Below are 20,587 nucleotides of genomic sequence, written 5' to 3' on the forward strand. Positions count from 1 at the left end.
TATGATCACACTCAACTAAAAAATAGATAGGATACATTGAAAAAAAGAGTTTTCATCATTGGTGAAGTTAGTGGATAAGCAAACTGGAGTAGGATGGGATCATGAAAAGAAAACTATCATGGCTGACGATGATTGGTGGGCTGAAAAGAGTAAGGCATTGTTCTGTCAATGTATACTATACTAGTATTTAACTAATTGCATGAATTTTCCCATGATATATTTTTTGAATGTTTATTTATTTTTCAGGAGGATCCAAATATTTTGAAATGGAAACATGGATGACCTAAGTTTATTGACTTGTTAGATAAATGTTTCAAGGGTTCCATAGCTACTGGATTCGCCCTTTACAAACCATATGAAGATCAATTACCATGTGAAGGATCAGAATCTGTTTTTGAAGACGATCGTGAGAATAACACAATTACTGAGGATGAAGGAGATGCAAATAATTTTGATGTTGGAAATGAAGTACAACCCAACCTAACACCAAGTTCTTCCAAAAAAAGAAAGGTTTTAGGGAAAGGAGAGAAAATCGGGGAAACAGAGAAACTTCAACGATCTCTTGGTCGTATACTCAATGGGTTTGGGCCAAGTCAACAAGGACTCCCAGAAGATAACATTAGTTATGCTAAATGTTTGAAATTGTTAGATGAAATCCCATCCTTGGTAAAAGGACCACGTTTACACTTTAAGGTTGTTAGAATCCTTGCCAATAAAGAAAATAAGACAACATTTTCTTACTTCATGAATACCTCCACTGCTGATATGACTCTTGATTGGATAGACACTTGTCCCGAAAAAAATATCTGCATGATCGTTGATAGGATTGCATGCTTCTTAGAAAAAAAAACCATTAACAGTTTGAACTATTTTGTTTTTATTAGCTTGATGTAATATGATATTTGTCATAATTACTTTGTTGTTTTGATACCAAATGGAAATGTCATTATTGACTTGTTAGAATATATGATTTTGGATTCTTAAATTTCATTCTTGTGTTCTTACTTTCTTGCTTTAAGAATTTAAGGTGTCATGATCTTTAACTATCCAAACATTTATATTTTACATTTTTGTGTAACAGGATGGGTGACAATTCAAATGATAGTTTGGGCGAGAGTTCAGATGATAGTTCATATGAGAGTGACAATACTTCTGAAATAGATATTGAAGTCCAACAGGTTAATAGAAATCAATATCATATTGCAACGACGATGACTGCTTTTATGGTTACAAACCATGTTTTGAAATACATTGTCAAAGAAAAGAAAACTACGTCAATTCTCTCCGGCCAACTATGGTTTACAGAGTCGATAGCATGAAATGATAACAGGTTTTTTGAGCAACTTTGAATGAGGAAACAAGTCTTTCAGAATTTGGTATGTGAGTTAACTAATAATTGTGGATTGACACCTACTAAACACATTGGAGTTGAGGAAAGTGTTGTGATATTCTTATATATGATAGGGTAGCCTTCCTCATATAGAAATGCCCAAGAGCGATTTCAACATTCTAGTGAGACGATTCATAAACATTTCAACAAAGTTTTAGAAGTTGTATGCAAGTTGGGGAAAAAAGTCATAAAACCTGTTGATTCTTGTTGACTCTTCTCAATATATCAGAGATGATAATCGATATTGGCCTTACTTCAAAGACTGTACATGGGAAATAGATGGCACACATATTAAAATACATGTCCCAACAGAGAAACATAAACTGTTTTTCAATAGGAAATGACATACAAGTACTAATGTGATGGATGCGTGTGACTTTCATATGTGCTTTACTTTTGCATTGTGTGGATGAGAAGGATCTGTTCATGATGCAAAGATTCTTATGGATACTCTTCGTAAACCCAATTTGCGATTTCCTTATCCCACCGAAGATTAGTTTTTGGTACTTCAAATATTTTATTAGTATAATTAATATTTTTATATTCTTATCTGATATATTTTGTTTATATATACAGGTAAATACTATCTTGTAGATTCAGGATACCCGTCACTTAAAGGTTTCTTGGCACCATACAAGAATGCAAGATATCATCTTACACATTTTAGACGTGCTCCAGGATTCAGATCAAGAAATATCTTTTTTAATTATTATCATTCTTGTTTGAGAAGTGTGATTGAAAGAACTTTTGGTGTGGTAAAAGCAAGATGGAAAGTATTACAAGAAATGCCTAATTTCAAGCTTCAAACTCAAATGGCTATTATTTGGGCTTGTTTTGCACTTCATAACTTTTTAAGAAGAACGGACTCAAGTGACTTGGATATTCTTGAAAGTTTAGAGAACATCAATGGTTTACAAGACAATGAGCAAGATTTCCATGAACGAGATGGAAATGGTGTACCTACTCATGGTGAATGGCAAGCTCCAACTCAAGCCGATGTTAGATATATTGAAGAAATAAGAAACACTATCAGAGACCAATTGCCAAGAAACATGGGGCGACAACGATAATAATTTTATTTTTATGTTTGATGACTTTAAAAAAATTAGAATGAGACTTAAAAAAGATGTAGTTTTATTTTTATGTTTGACGACTATAAAAAAACTAGAATGAGTCTTTAAAAAGATGTAGTTTTATTTTTATGTGTTTGTTTTATATTGCTTTAAAAATATTTTTATGGAGAAACTAACATTAGAGGTCTTATCCCAAATACATATAAATGTTTAAATATAAATTGTCATTTAAATATTTATACTAATCCAATAATATATATATATATATATATATATATATATATATATATATATATATATATATATATATATATATATATATATATATAATATTGTCATTTAAAAGCGTTATTAATTTTTAATAATAAAGTAATAAAATATTTTTAAGAATTATATAATAATTAGTAATTCATTATCATGTATAATCATCTATTTATAATGATTAACATTAATTTATATATCCGTTTTAGTAATTTATATTTAAAAAAATTATTTTTACATTTAAGTTGCCGATAAGAATTTAAAAAAAAATGATTTTTATGAAAGCAAAGAAATACAAATTAACTTCTATTTTTTCAAAAAAATCTCTAAAAAAAAGATCTCTAGATTAGAAAAAAACTATTTTATTTAATCTAAAACAAACGGATGCACGTTAATAAATAACAATCACTTATAAAAACATATCAAGTATACTAAACTTAATTATATTTGATAACAATCACTTCTATATCATATAAAAACATATCAACTATACTAAACTTAATTATATTAAAAATCAATTCTAACAAATTTAAGGCTTTTAACTCTATCTCCGGTGATTCTAACGCACACTTGCATTGTTTCTAAAGGTACTTTCAAGTAGTGTGATTACAAGTATAACAACTAATCTAAAAATTTTATGATTATGTAAAATCATGTAAATGACAAATGTATTAAAAATTTAAACATATTTAGTACGTATATAGTTTGATAATTTTAAAGAAGTATGGAGAAAAGATGAGATTAGAATTTTTGGAGGTTTTTGAAAACTTAAAATTTGAAAGTGATAGAAGGATAAAATGGGGAAGGAGAAAGCATTGCACATGTATATTCTCTGAAAGGAATCTCTAAATGAGTATCTTATTATGTTAGGCATAAACTGAATAATATTTTTTGTCCGAATCATTTTGAGTTGAACTAGTGGTTTTCTTCTTCGATGGAAGAATACAGAAACCGGTGGGAAGAAACAAAAAGAGAAGGATCAAAGTCTACAGAATACGAAGCAGTCATACGTGCAGGACCACACGTGCGACCCCTCCAACAAGCTCACGCTCATCTCATTGTCACAGGTTGCCACCGTAGCCGAGCCCTCCTCACCAAACTCCTCACTTTCTCTTGCGCCGCCGGTTCCATTGCTTACACCCGCCGTCTCTTCCTCTCCGTCACTAACCCCGATTCATTCCTCTTCAATTCCCTCATTAAAGCCTCCTCCCAACACGGTTTCTCACTCGACACCGTCTTTTTCTACCGTCGCATGCTCTTTTCCCCTCACAAACCTTCCTCCTACACGTTCACCTCGGTTTTCAAAGCTTGCGCTCATCTCTCTGCTCTTAAACTCGGAACCCTTCTCCATTCCCACGTTTTTGTTTCTGGGTATGCTTCCAATCCATTTGTCCAAGCCGCAATAGTAGCCTTTTATGCAAAGTCAAGTGCGCTACCTCTCGCCCGGCAGGTGTTCGATAAAATGCCGCAACGAAGTGTAGTTGCTTGGAACACCATGATTTCAGGTTATGAACAAAACGGGCTTGCAAATGAAGCAATGACACTGTTTCATAAGATGAATGAATTGGGGGTTCGTCCTGATTCCGCAACTTTTGTTTCTGTGTCATCAGCTTGTTCTCAAATTGGGTCTCTTGAATTGGGATGTTGGGTGCATGATAGCATCATTAGTAATGGGATTCGCGTCAATGTGATTCTTGGTACTTCGTTGATAAATATGTTTTCACGGTGTGGTGATGTTAGCAGAGCGCGTGATGTTTTTGATTCGATGAGTGAAGGGAATGTTATAGCTTGGACAACTATGATATCTGGGTATGGTATGCATGGTTATGGCGTTGAAGCAACCGAGCTATTCTATAAAATGAAAAAAGCAAGCAGGCTCGTTCCTAATACTGTTACTTTTGTTGCTGTTTTATCTGCATGTGCTCATGCAGGGCTAGTACGTGAAGGGAGAGAAATTTTCGCAAGCATGAGAGAAGAGCATGGTGTGATTCCTGGAGTGGAACACCATGTTTGCATGGTTGATATGCTTGGGAAAGCGGGGTTGCTAACTGAAGCATACGATTTCATCAAGGAGCTTAGGCCCGAGGAGCTAGTTCCGGCGGTGTGGACTGCAATGCTTGGTGCTTGCAAGATGCATAAGAATTTTGATCTTGGTGTGGAAGCTGCTCAGCATCTCATTTCTTTAGAGCCAGAGAATCCCAGCCATTATGTATTGCTTTCTAATATGTATGCATTTGCTGGAAGAATGGATAGAGTGGAATCTGTTAGAAATGTAATGATCCAAAGAGGTATTAAAAAGCAAGTGGGTTTTAGCTCTATTGATGTTAACAATATACCGTATCTTTTCAGTATGGGTGATAAGTCCCATCCTGAGACCAAAGAGATTTACCAGTATTTGGATAAGTTGATGTGGAGGTGCAAGGAAGCAGGTTATGCATCTCTTCCTGAATCAGCAATGCATGAGTTGGAAGAAGAAGAGAGGGAGTATGCCCTCAGACACCATAGTGAGAAGCTTGCAGTAGCATTCGGGCTGATGAAAACTAGTCATGGAACTACTCTCAGGATTGTCAAGAACCTTAGGATATGTGAAGACTGTCATTCAGCAATCAAGTTCATCTCTGTTGTGACAAATAGAGATATAATTATTCGTGATAAACTTCGATTCCATCATTTCAGAGAAGGCTCGTGTTCTTGTTTAGATTATTGGTGATGAGATTTTAAACTTGCACGGATCTGATTAACAAGTGATTATTTTGAGAACAATCTCTGAAGAGATAACTGCCTATCACATATAATATGCATTTTTCTATCAATGTATGCTGATTGCAAGGTCTGAAACCATAGTTGCGAACTTGACAAACTTCATGGATGAATTAACTTCCTAGGAGAAGCCAACAGAGGAGGGCAAAGAACAAAAGAAAGTGAAATTGAAAAGACGCCTGCTCAAATTTATTTTATATGCATACACATACATAGAAGCAGGATGATAGTTGCCCAATGATGCTTCACTAAGCTCTTCAACACTACATTAATGATATAAAACAGATACAACATCATCAAACAGACGAAAAGACACATCAAGCAAACTATTCCAATCAATGTATCTCTTATTTCACATGTTCCATTGGACAATCCTTGATATGATACATTACTTAACACATGCACATGGTCTGTCGTGTTGATACTTGATACATAATCACTCACAGTACCTATTCACAGAAGTATGAAACTGGGAGGTAGGCGTTCCAACAAGCTTAAAACTGATATGATACAGAGTGTAAACATACTGATATTACACATAAGTTTGGAATGTATTGGTCGGGAAATTTGAAAGTTACTTTCAACTTAGTAGGTAAGTTTTTCTTGCAGCTCAAGAAAACTGACTGGATTCAATGTCCTTGTAAGAAAATGCCTCTACAAGCTTGGGGAAGAGCTTAGCAAGCATTATTTTAAATCCTGTAGAAGTCCCCTTCTGGTTTTCTTGTTCAGTTTTTCCACATCCAATGGAAGCTCCTTCAAGATATGCCTTACAAGCAGAAAGTATATGTTTGGAATGCTGTCTGAAGTGCTCTTCCACCAGTGCTTCAAAATGCTGCATCAGGCATAATTATCAGTTATGGTTTCATTCATACAATCGTATTAAAAGTGAACCTTATTTTCATGAGAGTAAACAATGTATATATATAGTAATTTTACCTTTGGTGGCTTTCTTAATAGATACAACATAGATTTGGTTGTGACAAGGAAAGCATTCTCATTATAGCTCACAGAGTTTTTCTCTCCCTCAGCTCTGCCTATTTGTTGGTCATATCCAGCCTCATTAAAATAAGGCTTCTCATTAAGGACCAGAGCCTGCAGAGAGATAAGAACTTGAAGAATAGTAGAGGTTCCAGGATTCCACACTTCACTGCCTGCGCCTGTCCAAGTATTTAGGAGACTCAGACAGATTTTCCCTGACTCGTACAAATTAGGATTTAAGCGGAGCCCGCCAGAATTGTAGTGCACCATCTGCATTCAAAGGCCACAACGACAACATGAGAGTTTGTTCAAATTTAGAGTTTTTTCTTGAGATCTTTGAACATGAGCTGTTACAAACATATACAAAAGTCTCTTCTACAAAAAAACATGGTTACACTGAGCTTCTCAGTTCAGTTAAGGGCCTTATAAACATTGGTGCTGGAAAAACAAATACAAGCCCTGCAAACTATATTTAAAATCTTACAGGTGGTTCGTTGGGATACTCTGGAGGGAAACATATATCAAAGAAAAACAATCCGTCTTGATACGGAGTTCCAGATGCACCAACAATAGCTGCTCGCATGAGATCCATTCTTTCCTCATATGCACGAACATAAATAGAGTCTGTGTGGGTCAATAAAGATTGTAAGTACATTTACAGAAGTCATTATGAATACTTGCAGCTTTAACAAATTACATTTTCTTAAGTAAATCAATTAGTCAAGTAAATCAATTTTCCTTTTTTATTTACAACAACCAATTTTGTTCATACAATACACTCTCAAACCCTGATATCCCTAAAATCAAATTTTGGTTACTAATTTCATCTTATTACTTGACCTTCTGCATTGCCTAAGAATAAAAATGTAACAACTTATAACATGTCATCTTGCCATATATATATTTTGCCACTCAAAACGGGTCCGTATACTATGTAGTGGCAGAGACCGGTGGCTCTGGTGACCCAAGTTTAGTTTACTAATTTGAGTTCAACCATCATATCACACAGTGTGATTCAAAAAAATAATAATAAAGAAAGATAAAAAGTATGTACCAGGAAGACTTTTCTCAAGGATGCTCCATTCTTGCTGAACCCTTTTTACCCAGCTTCTTTTTACCTACAAAGCGAAGAAAACAGTTGGCCTAATATATCAATGTAATAATATTTCATAGTAAAGGATTGATTTCTAACCTGCAACGTTGGTAATCCTTTCCCCTCATCAAAAAATTGGTGGTCCTCAGAGCAGCTTTCTATAACATCAAACTGCTTAAACTGGTTTGAGCTGTTGCTGTCTAAAGAAACTGGAAACTCATTCTTGTCATTGATCATAATAACTTCTGGATATGAAGTTGTGTCTTCAGTAGATTGCAACTCAGTCATTGGATGTGGTTCAATGCAGAGGTTACAAGTTTCAGAATCTTTCTTATCAGGAAAATCAAATTCGTGATCCTTTTCAAATGTAGGCACTGATGAAAATGCTCCTGTAACTGAAGTTCCACCGAATGTTTGGAATATGCTGGATTTAATGCTGGAGAAAATTTCAAAGGCAGTTTGAGGAAGGAAAAAGGGACTACACTCCTCAAGGTTCTTTTCACAATTCTCTTTTTTCCCATCACAATTTATCAAGTCCTGAACATTAAACATCACATTCAGTTTATATACTTTCCAATCTGAGACTTCTGTGTCTGACATATACCAGGTAGATAATATACAAACACATGATACATATGGTTGTACACAGAGGTAGAAGAAACAGAAAAGGCATTGTTCTCACCTTTCCTTTCTTGTCAGAAGGTAGACTTCCGCGTTCAGTCATCTCTTGAGGAGCAGGGGTTACAGTTGAGCCTTCATGTTTATCAATCCGAAAAATTTCATACGGCGCAACCTGTTAGGAAAAAACAAAAATCATTCATATTACTTCTTATCAAACAATGAAAACTACAAAATCAGACACAATATTGGCGCAATCCAAGCTCAGTAGGATCATCCAATCTGAATATATGCAATATGTAATCCAAGTTCCATGGTTCTAATATTATGTTACCATCACTATCAAATCTAGACTTTGACTATAAGTTGACATGCATTTACATAAACTGTACTATATTTACAGAAAAGTATGACATTTACCTTGGTTGTGAAACCAGTAGCCAGTTTCACCTCCACATTACCATCTTTGAAACCAGTAACAGTGCCAACACAGGACAAGTAACGGTCATCAGGGAAGTCATCATGATAACTCATTTGGTTCCCGTTTCTGAGGGAAACCTCCATATTTATGTCATCTACTGAATTTTCTTTAAACTGTTTTTGAGCCGCCTTGAACATAATATCACCAAAAAAACATGAGTAGTCCGGGTGCTCTACGAGTTCGTAGGCACTCACAGTTTCCTCCATTTTATCTCCATCCAAATTATTCGGTTTGGATATGGAAACGTTTTTCCATTTTACTTTTGCAGTATGCTCCTTTGCATCCACACATTGGACAACACCCCATCTTTGACTATTAGGCTGAAGAGGATCATAAGAAGTACCTTTTTCAAGCACAAATTGATGAGGCCAAAATTCATGCGTGTTTATAACATTCACTGGGAGTAAATTCTCTGGATCTAATCCCAGACTATGCTCACCATTTTGCCACAAAATGTCAACTTTGGTCTTTATCTTCGCAATTATAAACAATTCCCCATTATAAGAGTTAAGGTTTTTTCCCTCACTCTTACACCCTCTTGTCATACTATGCTCCATAGTAATCTGTTTCTCTTTGTCTGCAAATGAGAGCATGCACCATTCACCAAGTTGCCAGTTTGCGTCTGAAAAACACGACAACACGGTCAAGTTTTTGGAGTCTTGCCAGCATGGAGGAGCATTCACATTCAAATCGCTACTCGAAAGAACAGAAGCAATCCAGTTAACATGCACCAAACCCGCATCCACAGCGCAAACAGTTCCTTCATCTTGGCTATCTCTCCAAGTTCCACAAAGCCATCCTGCTGATTTAGAAGCATCAGAGGACTTAACCTTTACTCTCTGTCCTGGATAGTATGGACACTGCAAATCTTCCGAAAATTTACAAGTCAGTGGTAAAAGCATCTCTCTTTCCAAGGCAATGATATCAGATTTAGCTCCATCGTCAAACAATAGAGTCACTTTGTCCACGACCCTTTGAACCCGACCAAGCCATGGCCCCTTAATTACATAATCACTTTCTGAAATAGAGCGAATCTTCGTAAGTTTCTTGGAGTTTACGTTTTTGAATACCTTTCCTTTCACATTTTCCAAATCCGCAACCACATCAACATTTGTGACCCTTCCCATTTGTCCTATCTGATATGACAAGGAGCAGACCACATCACCATGACCAAAAGCTCTCTCAAATGAAAGAAAATCATCGATCTTCCCAATGCTTTCCTCTAAATTTGATAATATGCTCTGAGCTTGACCACCATATTGAAAATCAGTTTCTTCTGGATCCTCACTGCTGCTGCTGCTGTCACTCGAAGTTTCCCATTCGGAATCACTAGTCATAGCATCCATCAATTATACACCTGTCACAATATTTTTCACATTAACATCAAATATATTCCGATAAAACAGCATCACAACACAACATTAAAGAAGAAACAAGTTAGTCCATGTAAGGAATTCTCACCAGATTTTGAAATAGATGGAATCAGAATTACTCTGCACTCTGCAGTATCTTTAGAAGAAAGGACACAATATATACTTCTGATAGATAAATATTTTTGTCACAGATAATCAGTATCTCGCGAAACAGGAGATCCGATGCCAAAGAAGATTTGCCCGACAGGACAATAGGAACCAATCAAGGACTCCAAAGTGCCAAAGGAGATATGCCCAATTAAGAAGCTCTTTCTTCCGGTTTCGCGGGGTAGTTTGACGGAAGGAAGATTTCTAGTGCTAGATAAAGCAGAAGATAATTTGAAGATGCCAAAGGAGATTTGCCTCCAGAATAGGTGGATTTCCAAGAGTTACTTCTGAGTAATAATATTCTTTTCATATACTTTTACTATTACCTGAATCCAACCATATATAGGAAGTTCAGTAACTTTTGCCAAAGGAGATTTGTCCAATACACACAGGAATAATCAAACATACATGAATAGAAGAAAGGAATGGAATTTTTCTCTTCCAAGATTGAAAGTTACACTGCCAAAGGCAATTTGCCCACACTATCAGGTGCTAATATCAAGAACCATGAAAATCTCAAAGTCTTAATCAGGAATTTTTAACCATTCAACAGAAATATTTTCTTCTTCTTGATTCTCAGCAAAACGGTAAATTAGAATCATATTTTCCATTGGCAAAAGCCCTTCAATAACCACATCATTTCTATTGAACCTGCAACATAAGAAAGTACAGGTAAGCTAACTAAATTATAATCTATGATACACAGATACAAACACCAGACACGGCACTGACCTTTGAAGAAGGAAGAGGCAGGTGTTGTTCAAATAGGTTCAGTTCCAAGACCAGTTCCACCATCCTCAACATCAGCACCAAGCTTTGGAACCATTGCTAAGGCTTTAGTGTTGTTTGTATAGTGAATGAAGCCTTTTTCTTACACTTACTCATAAATAAGATGACTATTTAAACGTACCCACAGAAAAGAATATTCTACATAGTATCTGACACTAAATATTAAGAGACAATTAGAATCAAATTACACTTATGTCCTCCTTATATTTCACTAAAAGAAGTCCGTTTTCAAATGGAAAGGAACAAGAAAATAATGCTCTATAGTTCTGGGATGAATATGGCTTTTGATACTTTTCTTTTTCTCTTCAGGAAGTTGTTTCTTACATATTTGTTAAGTAGTAGTAGCCTACTAACGATGATGTTCTTACAAGTGGAATTATACTCGAATATTTTAAATAAGATGTTTTTTTAATTATATTATAAAAAAGGTTACGCTAATTTTGTATTTATTTTATCAATTTTTTTTTTGAATTGTAATTTTTTGTGTTAAAACAGTATTTTTGACAGAACCTGTTGTCGTCGAAATATTGTGTGTCGAAATTGTGTGAATGTCGAAGTGTTGAGGAGTTAGTTTCAACATGAATTTGATTTTAAACCTAATTTTGTAATGTTCACAGAATCGAGTATTTTGGGCTTTTGTTTATGGGCCTTGCTTAAGGAGCAAACAAACAAAATCTATAAATAGAGAGTAACCCCTATTATTGTAAACACTTGAATTTTGCAGTTGCAAAAAAATAAAGAATCATAGTTTGTGAGCAGAGAGGAACTCTGTAGAAAATTCATCTTCTTCGTTCTCTTGAAAAATCCTAACTCTTTTCTCAATTCAATATTCTTTTCTTACTTTTCATCACCATTATGCAGCGATACAATCTTGCAACCAAAGTTGATTTGATTCAATCGAGTGAAGAGTGAAGAACAAGAGGGAATTCGATCAGTGCGATTGAATCTTGTTCATCAAGATTGATTCGGAATTACTCAAAGTCTTGGGTTTAATTCCAACATCTGGTATCTAGAGAACTAGTTGAGCGATTCTTGGAAGCATAACATGATGAATCATCCGAACGGGCATTTTTCGAAGAGTCTTCCAATTTTGAAGAATCAGAATTACAAGAATTAGTGCAAGAAGATAAAGATTATCGTTTGCTATCAAGATCTTTGGGATCTTGTGAAAGAGGGAGTGGCATCGTTTGCAACAAACACGACAGATGAAGAAAAAACCGCACACAAAGAATTGAAAAAGAAAGATTATAAAACTCTCTTTATAATCCATCAATGTGTTGATTCTGATAATTTTGAAAATGTTAGTGATGTTGAATCAGCAAAAGAAGCATGAGAAATTCTTGAAAAGTCGTTTGGAGGCAAAGAGAATGTGAAAGAGGTGAGATTACAAACTCACAAAAGAACATATGAATTGCTTCAGATGGAAGACAATGAAAGAATAACTTATTTTTCACTAAGGTTACAAAACTGGTGAATCAAATCAAGGTATGTGGAGAAGTGTTGACATCAAGATCAGTTGTTTCAAAGATCTTGAGGCCAATGACTCCAAAGTTTGACCACATGGTAGTAGTCATATAAGAGTCGAAAGATTTGTCAGCATTGACAAAGGAAGAGCTTTAAGGGACACTTGAATCTCATGAAGAAAAAATGTATGAAAGAACTACAGGCAAATCGAAGAGTGATGTGGCTTTGCAGGCGCAATCGGTAAGATAAAAGAAAGACAAAGGGAAGTGGCTAGACAACAAAGGTAAACGAGGCTACTACAATTCGACTGGTCAAAATCAGCAAGAAGGAGGCTGGTGGAATCAGAGAAGACCCTCATACCAAAGTAACCAGAGAGGCAGTGCTGTAGGTAGAGGAAAAGGTGATGGTCGAAAACCTGACAAAAGTCACATTTAATGTTTCAATTGTCAGAAGTATGTCACTACTCTAGTGATTGTCCTGAAAAACAAAAGAATCAAGAAAATGATACAAAGTTTGCAAATCATGAATAAGAAGAGATGTTGCTGATGGTCACAATAAGAGATGAAGAAAGATTCCAGGACCAATGATACTTGGACTCAGGATACTCATCACACATGACTAGTGTCGCAACCTGAAAAAATACAGTGCGAAAAAAGACAACCGGCGAAGAAAAAAGACAGGAGAGTCGCCACCGTGCGTTATTTATCCCAAGGGAGGGAAAGGAAACGCTCGAAGTAAACCTGAAAAAGGAAAGGACAAGACGGGGTCTCGCAACCAAATCTTGGGTTCGGGAGTCGGTTATGCGAAGGGAAGGTATTAGCACCCCTACGCATCCATAGTACTCTACGGGATCCACTTTTGTAGTTTTTGTCTAAAGGGTGTGGGTTTACCTAACGTGTTTATTTACTAAAAAGGTTAAGAGAAATGACTCGCGCGGATGTCGCATCCACTGCATACGTATCTCATCTGAATATGAGAATCAGAGTCTTCGTAGCTCGGCTGACCTATGAGTTGGGGGATGTGTGCTCGCTAAGACATCGCGTCTTATGCCTACGTATCTCATCTGGAATGAGAATCAGAGCAAGTCGTAGTTCGGCTAACTACGGGGTTATGGATTGGGTTTTGGACGAACAACGTTACTACGCAATCTACCGGATGCTCGACCTTTGGAGACTTACTCGCCTGTAGTAGAAGAAGTAAACGTGTTGCTTTGGGTTTTAGGGTTTGGGATGCTCGAGGGCAAAAAGGCAGTCCTTGACGAAGGAACCGCGCTACCTGCAGGGATATGAATACAAAACACAAAACATGTATCTCAAAGTAAAATGCCACCAAGGGGCTCAAACATTGCCTCCTATCGAGGTCTTCCAGCTAAGAAAGCGATAAAGTATGGGAAAGGGAAAAAATTACCACACGGATAAAGATCCGAAGCTATAGCAGTTAAAGGGGCAAGAAACCCTGAAATGTCTCCAGCTGAACCGTCAAAGGAAATCAGTCAACACGAATAATCAGAATAAAACTCCAGGGGGTATCCCACAAATAAAGTGAGAAACCACGCGAGTGTCTCTGCGAAAGCCATGTGAGCCCTCACAAAACTCGACAAAGGGTTAGAGCAGCAGGATGAAATCAAGAGAAAACAATGCCATGGAAACACAAGACAGGTTAGAGAAACAAAATAGGGTAACCCAGAGTTGCCCCTAAATCAAAATGTAACCACATGAATAATTCCATCAAAATTCACAAAAGGCTCACAGAAAAGGTATCAAATTCACCCATAATACCTCATACATTTAGAGCATTCAAATTAAAGGCATAAAGATGATGGATATAGGGCAAACCTGATTGGAGAGCTTGATTGAAATTGAGTTGCACCCGTGAGGTTTACAAGTTGAGTTCCTTTCAGGGTTTGGAGGTTGCTCTGAACTCTGTTGGTTTTTCTCTCACTATCTTTTCCTCAGAGTTTTGCTTCTCTTCCTTCTTTCTCCAGTGAATCTCCCAGTGTAACTCCAAGTGTGTTTTCCTCTACTGAAACTTCAGTATTTATAGACTGATTTTCGTGGGTAATGGGCTCAAATGAGGGAGACCCAAGTCCAAAATAATTTGTTATATTTTATTTATTTATTTTATTTATTTATTTATTTAATTAATTAATTAATTAATTAATTAATTAAATTATTTATTTTTTTTCGTTTTTTTTTTCTTCGTTTTTTTTTTTCGTTTTTTTTTTCTTCAGGAAAAATGAAGGGTAAATTTTGGGGTATTACAACTGCCCCTATTCAATCAACTGGAGACCCGGAAAGAAGATGACAGTTGCTTTCGTACTTTCGAGGTATCAAGGGATTGAATACAATAAAAGCCCAAAAATTTGCACTGAAGTGAAGTGAAGTAACAATGTCTGTCAGAATCAGCAAAGAGGTGGTCTTGAAAGAAGAATTCGTCTGGTACGGTGAGAGTCAGTTTGAATATCGAAAAAGAATGTTAAACTGGATACCAAAATAAATGGTAACACAGAAATAACCATGGCTTGAATGCCGCTCATCAGTCTGAATACTGGAAAGGATTTCGATCTGAACACCGGAAAATGGGCCTGAATGCCACAAGTCGCATCGACCTGAACGTCGGAACCTTCTTCGATCTGAACATCGGAAACTTGGCCTGAATGCCACTTCGATCTGAATATCGAAAAATTGGCCTGAATACCACAAGCTGCATCGACCTGAACGTCGGAAACTTCTTCGATCTGAACATCGGAACACTGGCCTGAATGCCACTTCAGTCTGGATACCGGAAAACTGGCCTGAATGCCACTTCGGTCTGGATACCGGAAAACTGGCCTGAACGCCACTTTGGTCTGGATACCGGAAAAACTGGCCTGAATGCCACTTCGGTCTGGATACCGGAAAACTGGCCTGAATGCCACAAGTTGCATCGACCTGAATGTCGGAAACTTCTTCGATCTGAACATCGGAACACTGGCCTGAATGCCACTTCGGTCTGGATACCGGAAAACTTCATGCCTGTCAGCATTGGCAGAAATAGGGAATGATAATAGAGGCGGCGCATGGGCCAATGACACTTGCTGGGGATAACAAAGGTAAGTCATGAACAATCTTCAGTCTGAGTACTGGAAACAACTTCTAGCTTATCACTTGGGATACCGAGAATGTTTTATGCTTACATGCGTATGTTTGAATTTTTCAATGGCGTAATGCTCCATAAAAATGGAAATGCTACGCGATTTGGAAGGATGCAATGCAATATGATTCTACATGCAGGGATGCGAAATGCTGGGTAGAATGCCAAGCCGAGGCAAGGGGATCTGCTGGGGAAATGATCACCATCTTCTGGACCCTGGCAAGGCTGTTGGAGATACACACCACAATGAACTCTGTGGGGAGACGACTAGCCATGCGGTGTTCTGGCCACACCGAGACTCTGATCGGGGAAGGAATGGCATTGGAAGCCTGCTACTGAGGAAAGTTACAATGGTTCTGGCAACCACGATTTGCGAGAGATGACTCAGCAGGGGGAGCAAACACTGATACGGTACCGAGGTTCTGCTTCAAGGAAAGAAACCATGGATCTGGCATTGGGATTATCGATCTGGCATCGAACTCTAAGGAGCAGCCACTTCTGCTGGGAAGATAAAGTCTGGCACTGTCAACCCCGTTGGGGATATGTAGTCTGGTACTATCAACTCTACTGGGGAGTGTATGTCCTGAAACAACCGCTTGGGGAAGTACGGTGGTGAGAAACTGCTGGGGATTGAAGAATCCAACACTCTGATCAGCTCTGCAGGGATAAGACACCGAATTTGTCTGTTGGTGACTTCACTGGGGAAGATATTCACGATCATCTGCAGGGAATTTTAAGGAAATGCCCTGAGGGTATCTGTTCTGAATAGACGATCCAAAGCACTTAAAATTTACAGCAATTTTAAATGTTTATTAAGCCTGTACCTGTAAAGCCCTTATGTGTCATGATGCAATGTTTATCAAAAATTCGGACGTCATTTTTGCAAACAAAACAGTAAAATGAAAATGAAAACAGAGATATACTGAATAATATGATTTTATTGATTGAATGGCCTCTGAATAGGCATTTACATTAAGAAGCAATCCCTGGAAAGAGGTAATCGCACAATAGATAAAAACAGAAATTAATCTAATGGCAATGTGAAATGGATTTCTATTGGGTTCCAATTCTGCTATGACTTGCCCGTCTTCAAGATCCTCCAGATGATCAGCTTTCTGAAAGAGTGATTGGACTGTTTCATATCCTTCAAAAATTTCCAGTCATTGGCACGAGATGAGATTCAGAACGACTCAGAACGCAGTCATTCGCTTAATCCCTAACTTTTGCCTGGATCGCCCTTTTCGGGTTTTCAATCCACCGGGATACCCATTTTTGCCTAAGTTGCCTTTTCAGGTTTTCAACTTACCGGGTGTACAATCTTTTTTTTATTTTTTTGATCCCTAATTTTTGCCCGAACCTTTCCATTTTCTTGGTTCGCCGGGATGCCCATTTTTGCCTGGACTATTCTTTTTACTGTCCAGCGGGTCTATTTTATGCGAAGTATTTTTTAACTGCGTCTGAGTTCACAGGGGAAGCGAAGTCTTCACCCTCCATAGTTGCAAGCATTAAGGCCCCACCATCAAAAACCTTGGTGACAATATACGGTCCATCATAGTTAGGAGTCCACTTGCCCCTGTGATCTGTCTGAGGAGGAAGGATCCTTTTCAACACTAAATCTCCGACTTGGAAACAACGAGGACGCACCTTCTGATCAAAAGCTCTCTTCATCCGACTCTGATACAACTGCCCATGACAAATGGCTGCCATTCGCTTCTCTTCGATAAGACTCAACTCATTGAACCTTGTCCGAATCCATTCAGCTTCATCTAACTTGACATCCAACAGGACTCTTAGAGAAGGAATCTCCACTTCAACAGGTAGGACCGCTTCCATACCATACACAAGGGAGTAAGGGGTTGCCCCTGTCGATGTACGTACTGAAGTGCGGTAGCCATGCAAGGCGAAGGGTAGCATCTCATGCCAATCTCTGTACGTAACGACCATCTTCTGCACAATCTTCTTTATGTTCTTATTTGCCGCCTCAACAGCGCCGTTCATCTTAGGACGATAGGGGGAAGAGTTGTGATGCTGAATGTTGAAGTTCTGACACAACTCCTTCATCATTTTGTTGTTGAGATTAGAACCATTATCAGTAATGATTCTTTCGGGAATCCCATAGCGACAAATAATTTCTTTCTTGATGAAACGGGCAACCACATGTCTGGTGACATTCACAAATGACGCTGCTTCGACCCATTTGGTGAAATAGTCGATGGCAACAAGGATGAAGCGATGCCCATTGGAAGCAGTCGGCTCAATCTTTCCAATCATGTCAATACCCCACATAGCAAACGGCCACGGCGAAGCCATCACATTCAGAGGATTCGGCGGTACATGCACCTTATCAGCATAAATCTGGCATTTATGACACTTCCGAGCATACTTGAAACAATCTGATTCCATGGTCATCCAATAATAACCCGCTCTCAACAATTTCTTAGCCATTGCATGTCCACCGGCATGAGTACCGAAGGAACCTTCATGAACTTCCTGCATTAACATGTCCGCCTCGTGTCTGTCCACACATCTGAGCAAAACCATGTCGAAGTTCCTCTTATACAACACATCGTCTTTGTTCAAGAAGAAACTGCCTGCCAATCTTCTCAAAGTCTTTCTGTCATTGTTGGATGCCCCTGCAGGGTACTCTTGATTCTTCAGAAAGCACTTGATATCGTGATACCAGGGTTTGTCATCGACTACCAGTTCAGCAGCAAACACATACGCGGCCCTGTCAAGGCGCATCACATCGATCCTGGGAGCATGGTTCCAACGAATTACCTTGATCATGGAGGATAGAGTAGCAAGTGCGTCTGCCATCTGGTTCTCATCACGAGGTATATGATACAATTTTACCGTTGTGAAGAAAGTCAACAGTCTTCTCGTGTAATCTCTGTAGGGGACCAGAGTGGGCTGGAGAGTATTCCAATCACCATTCACTTGATTAATCACCAGAGCTGAATCTCCGAAGATGTCCAGAGTCTTGATTCTCAGATCAATGGCTTGCTCAATGCCCAAGATACAGGCCTCGTACTCAGCTTCATTATTTGTGCACTCAAAAGTCAAACGAGCGGTGAAAGGTATGTGGGCAACTTTCGGAGTTGTAATGACAGCACCAATTCCACTTCCTCTAGCATTGACAGCCCCATCAAACAACAAAGTCCACTTTTCGTTCGGATCAGGTCCCTCCCCAACAACTGGCTCTTCACAGTCTTTCATCTTGAGGAACATGATGTCTTCATCAGGGAATTCAAACTTCATCGGCTCATAATCATCAATCGGCTGCTCGGCAAGGTAGTCTGACAGAATACTACCTTTGATGGCCTTTTGCGACGTGTACTGAATATCATACTCTGTTAAAATCATTTGCCAACGAGCGACCCTTCCGGTGAGAGCTGGCTTCTCGAATATGTATTTCACTGGATCCATCTTAGAAATCAACAAGGTAGTATGGTTCAACATATACTGCCTCAGTCGGCGAGCAGCCCAGGCCAAAGCACAGCAAGTTTTCTCAAGCTGCGAATATTTGATTTCACAGTCGGTAAACTTTTTGCTAAGGTAGTATATGGCATGCTCTTTTCGACCAGACTCGTCATGTTGTCCCAATACACACCCCATCGAGTTCTCAGTCACTGATAGGTACATTATCAGAGGTCTCCCAGGAACTGGAGGTATAAGGATTGGAGGTTTCTGTAAATACTCTTTTATCTTCTCAAAATCCCTTTGACAATCTTCATTCCACCCGATAGCCTGATCTTTCCTCAGCAATTTGAAAATTGGCTCACACGTGGTTGTTAGGTGAGAGATGAACCTTGCAATGTAGTTCAACCTCCCTAAGAAACTACGGACTTGCTTCTCTGTTCTTGGCTCAGGCATTTCCTGTATTGCTTTCACTTTGTCAGGATCCACCTCAATCCCTTTTCCGCTAACAATAAAACCCAGCAATTTTCCCGATCTCATCCCGAAAGTACACTTGTTCGGATTAAGCCTCAGCTTGAATTTCCTCAAACGCTCAAACAATTTCTGCAAATTCACCAAGTGTTCTTCTTCTGTCTGAGATTTGGCAATCATATCATCCACATAAACCTCGATTTCATGATGAATCATATCATGGAACAGAGTTACCATAGCTCGTTGATATGTTGCTCCGGCATTTTTCAGACCAAACGGCATCACCTTGTAGCAGAAGGTGCCCCACGGGGTTATGAAAGTTGTCTTTTCCATGTCTTCTGGTGCCATCTTGATTTGATTATAGCCAGAAAAGCCATCCATGAAGGAGAATACCGAGAACTGAGCTGTATTATCCACCAAAACGTCGATGTGAGGTAATGGGAAATCATCTTTAGGGCTAGCTCTGTTCAGATCCCGATAGTCGACACACATCCGTACCTTTCCATCCTTCTTAGGTACTGGGACGATGTTTGCAACCCATGGCGGATAATTGGTGACTGCTAGAAACCCTGCATCTAACTGCTTTTGCACTTCTTCCTTTATCTTGACAGCCATCTCTGGTCTTGTTCTTCTGAGCTTCTGCTTGACCGGAGGACAACCTTCTTTGAGAGGCAAGCGGTGTACCACGATGTCTGTGTCCAGCCCAGGCATGTCCTGATAAGACCAGGCGAAGATGTCAATGTATTCTTGCAGCAATTTAATCAGCCCTTTCTTCACATTATCTTCCAAAGCAGCCCCTATTTTGATTTCTCTCTTGGCGTCTTCGGTGCCGAGATTAATCACTTCAACAGACTCTTGATGCGGTTGAATAACCCTTTCCTCTTGTTTTAATAACCTGGTAAGTTCTTCAGGGAGTTCACAGTCTTCATCACCCTCTTCTTCAGCTTGAAAGATTGGATTTTCAAAGTCGAAACGAGCCATAGCAGAACCGTTATCAATAGGATCCGGTGTTGTGCATCTGCATGAGTGATGGTATGTGCTTATGAGTGTGAACAAGAAGTGAAAACTAAACGAAACATTGCCATTTTTTTATTTTGAAAAACTGCAAAAATAGAAAGACAGGGAACGAAATATTTGAAT

The 20,587-nt window shown here is 38.4% G+C and overlaps 2 protein-coding genes across 2 annotated transcripts; one reads left to right on the top strand and one right to left on the bottom strand.

The window, feature by feature from the left end:
* The first annotated feature begins 3,519 nt into the window (after nucleotides 1-3,519).
* LOC127108176 (pentatricopeptide repeat-containing protein At2g33760) lies at nucleotides 3,520-5,562 on the top strand. Its single transcript, XM_051045601.1, has one exon. It carries the CDS (start codon nucleotides 3,659-3,661, stop codon nucleotides 5,432-5,434), a length of 1,776 nt encoding a protein of 591 aa, XP_050901558.1. The 5' UTR covers nucleotides 3,520-3,658; the 3' UTR covers nucleotides 5,435-5,562.
* Nucleotides 5,563-5,811: 249 nt separating this feature from the next.
* LOC127108174 (probable ubiquitin-conjugating enzyme E2 24) lies at nucleotides 5,812-11,294 on the bottom strand. Its single transcript, XM_051045599.1, has 9 exons — nucleotides 10,907-11,294; nucleotides 10,116-10,825; nucleotides 8,594-10,011; nucleotides 8,238-8,348; nucleotides 7,655-8,092; nucleotides 7,517-7,580; nucleotides 6,947-7,086; nucleotides 6,421-6,732; nucleotides 5,812-6,316 (listed from the first exon to the last, which is right to left on the bottom strand). Exons 3-9 carry the CDS (start codon nucleotides 9,998-10,000, stop codon nucleotides 6,095-6,097), a joined length of 2,694 nt encoding a protein of 897 aa, XP_050901556.1. The 5' UTR covers nucleotides 10,001-10,011; nucleotides 10,116-10,825; nucleotides 10,907-11,294; the 3' UTR covers nucleotides 5,812-6,094.
* Nucleotides 11,295-20,587: the final 9,293 nt, after the last annotated feature.

Source organism: Lathyrus oleraceus, chromosome 7 (genome assembly GCF_024323335.1).
Source record: "Lathyrus oleraceus cultivar Zhongwan6 chromosome 7, CAAS_Psat_ZW6_1.0, whole genome shotgun sequence".
NCBI classification, from domain to species: domain Eukaryota; kingdom Viridiplantae; phylum Streptophyta; class Magnoliopsida; order Fabales; family Fabaceae; genus Lathyrus; species Lathyrus oleraceus.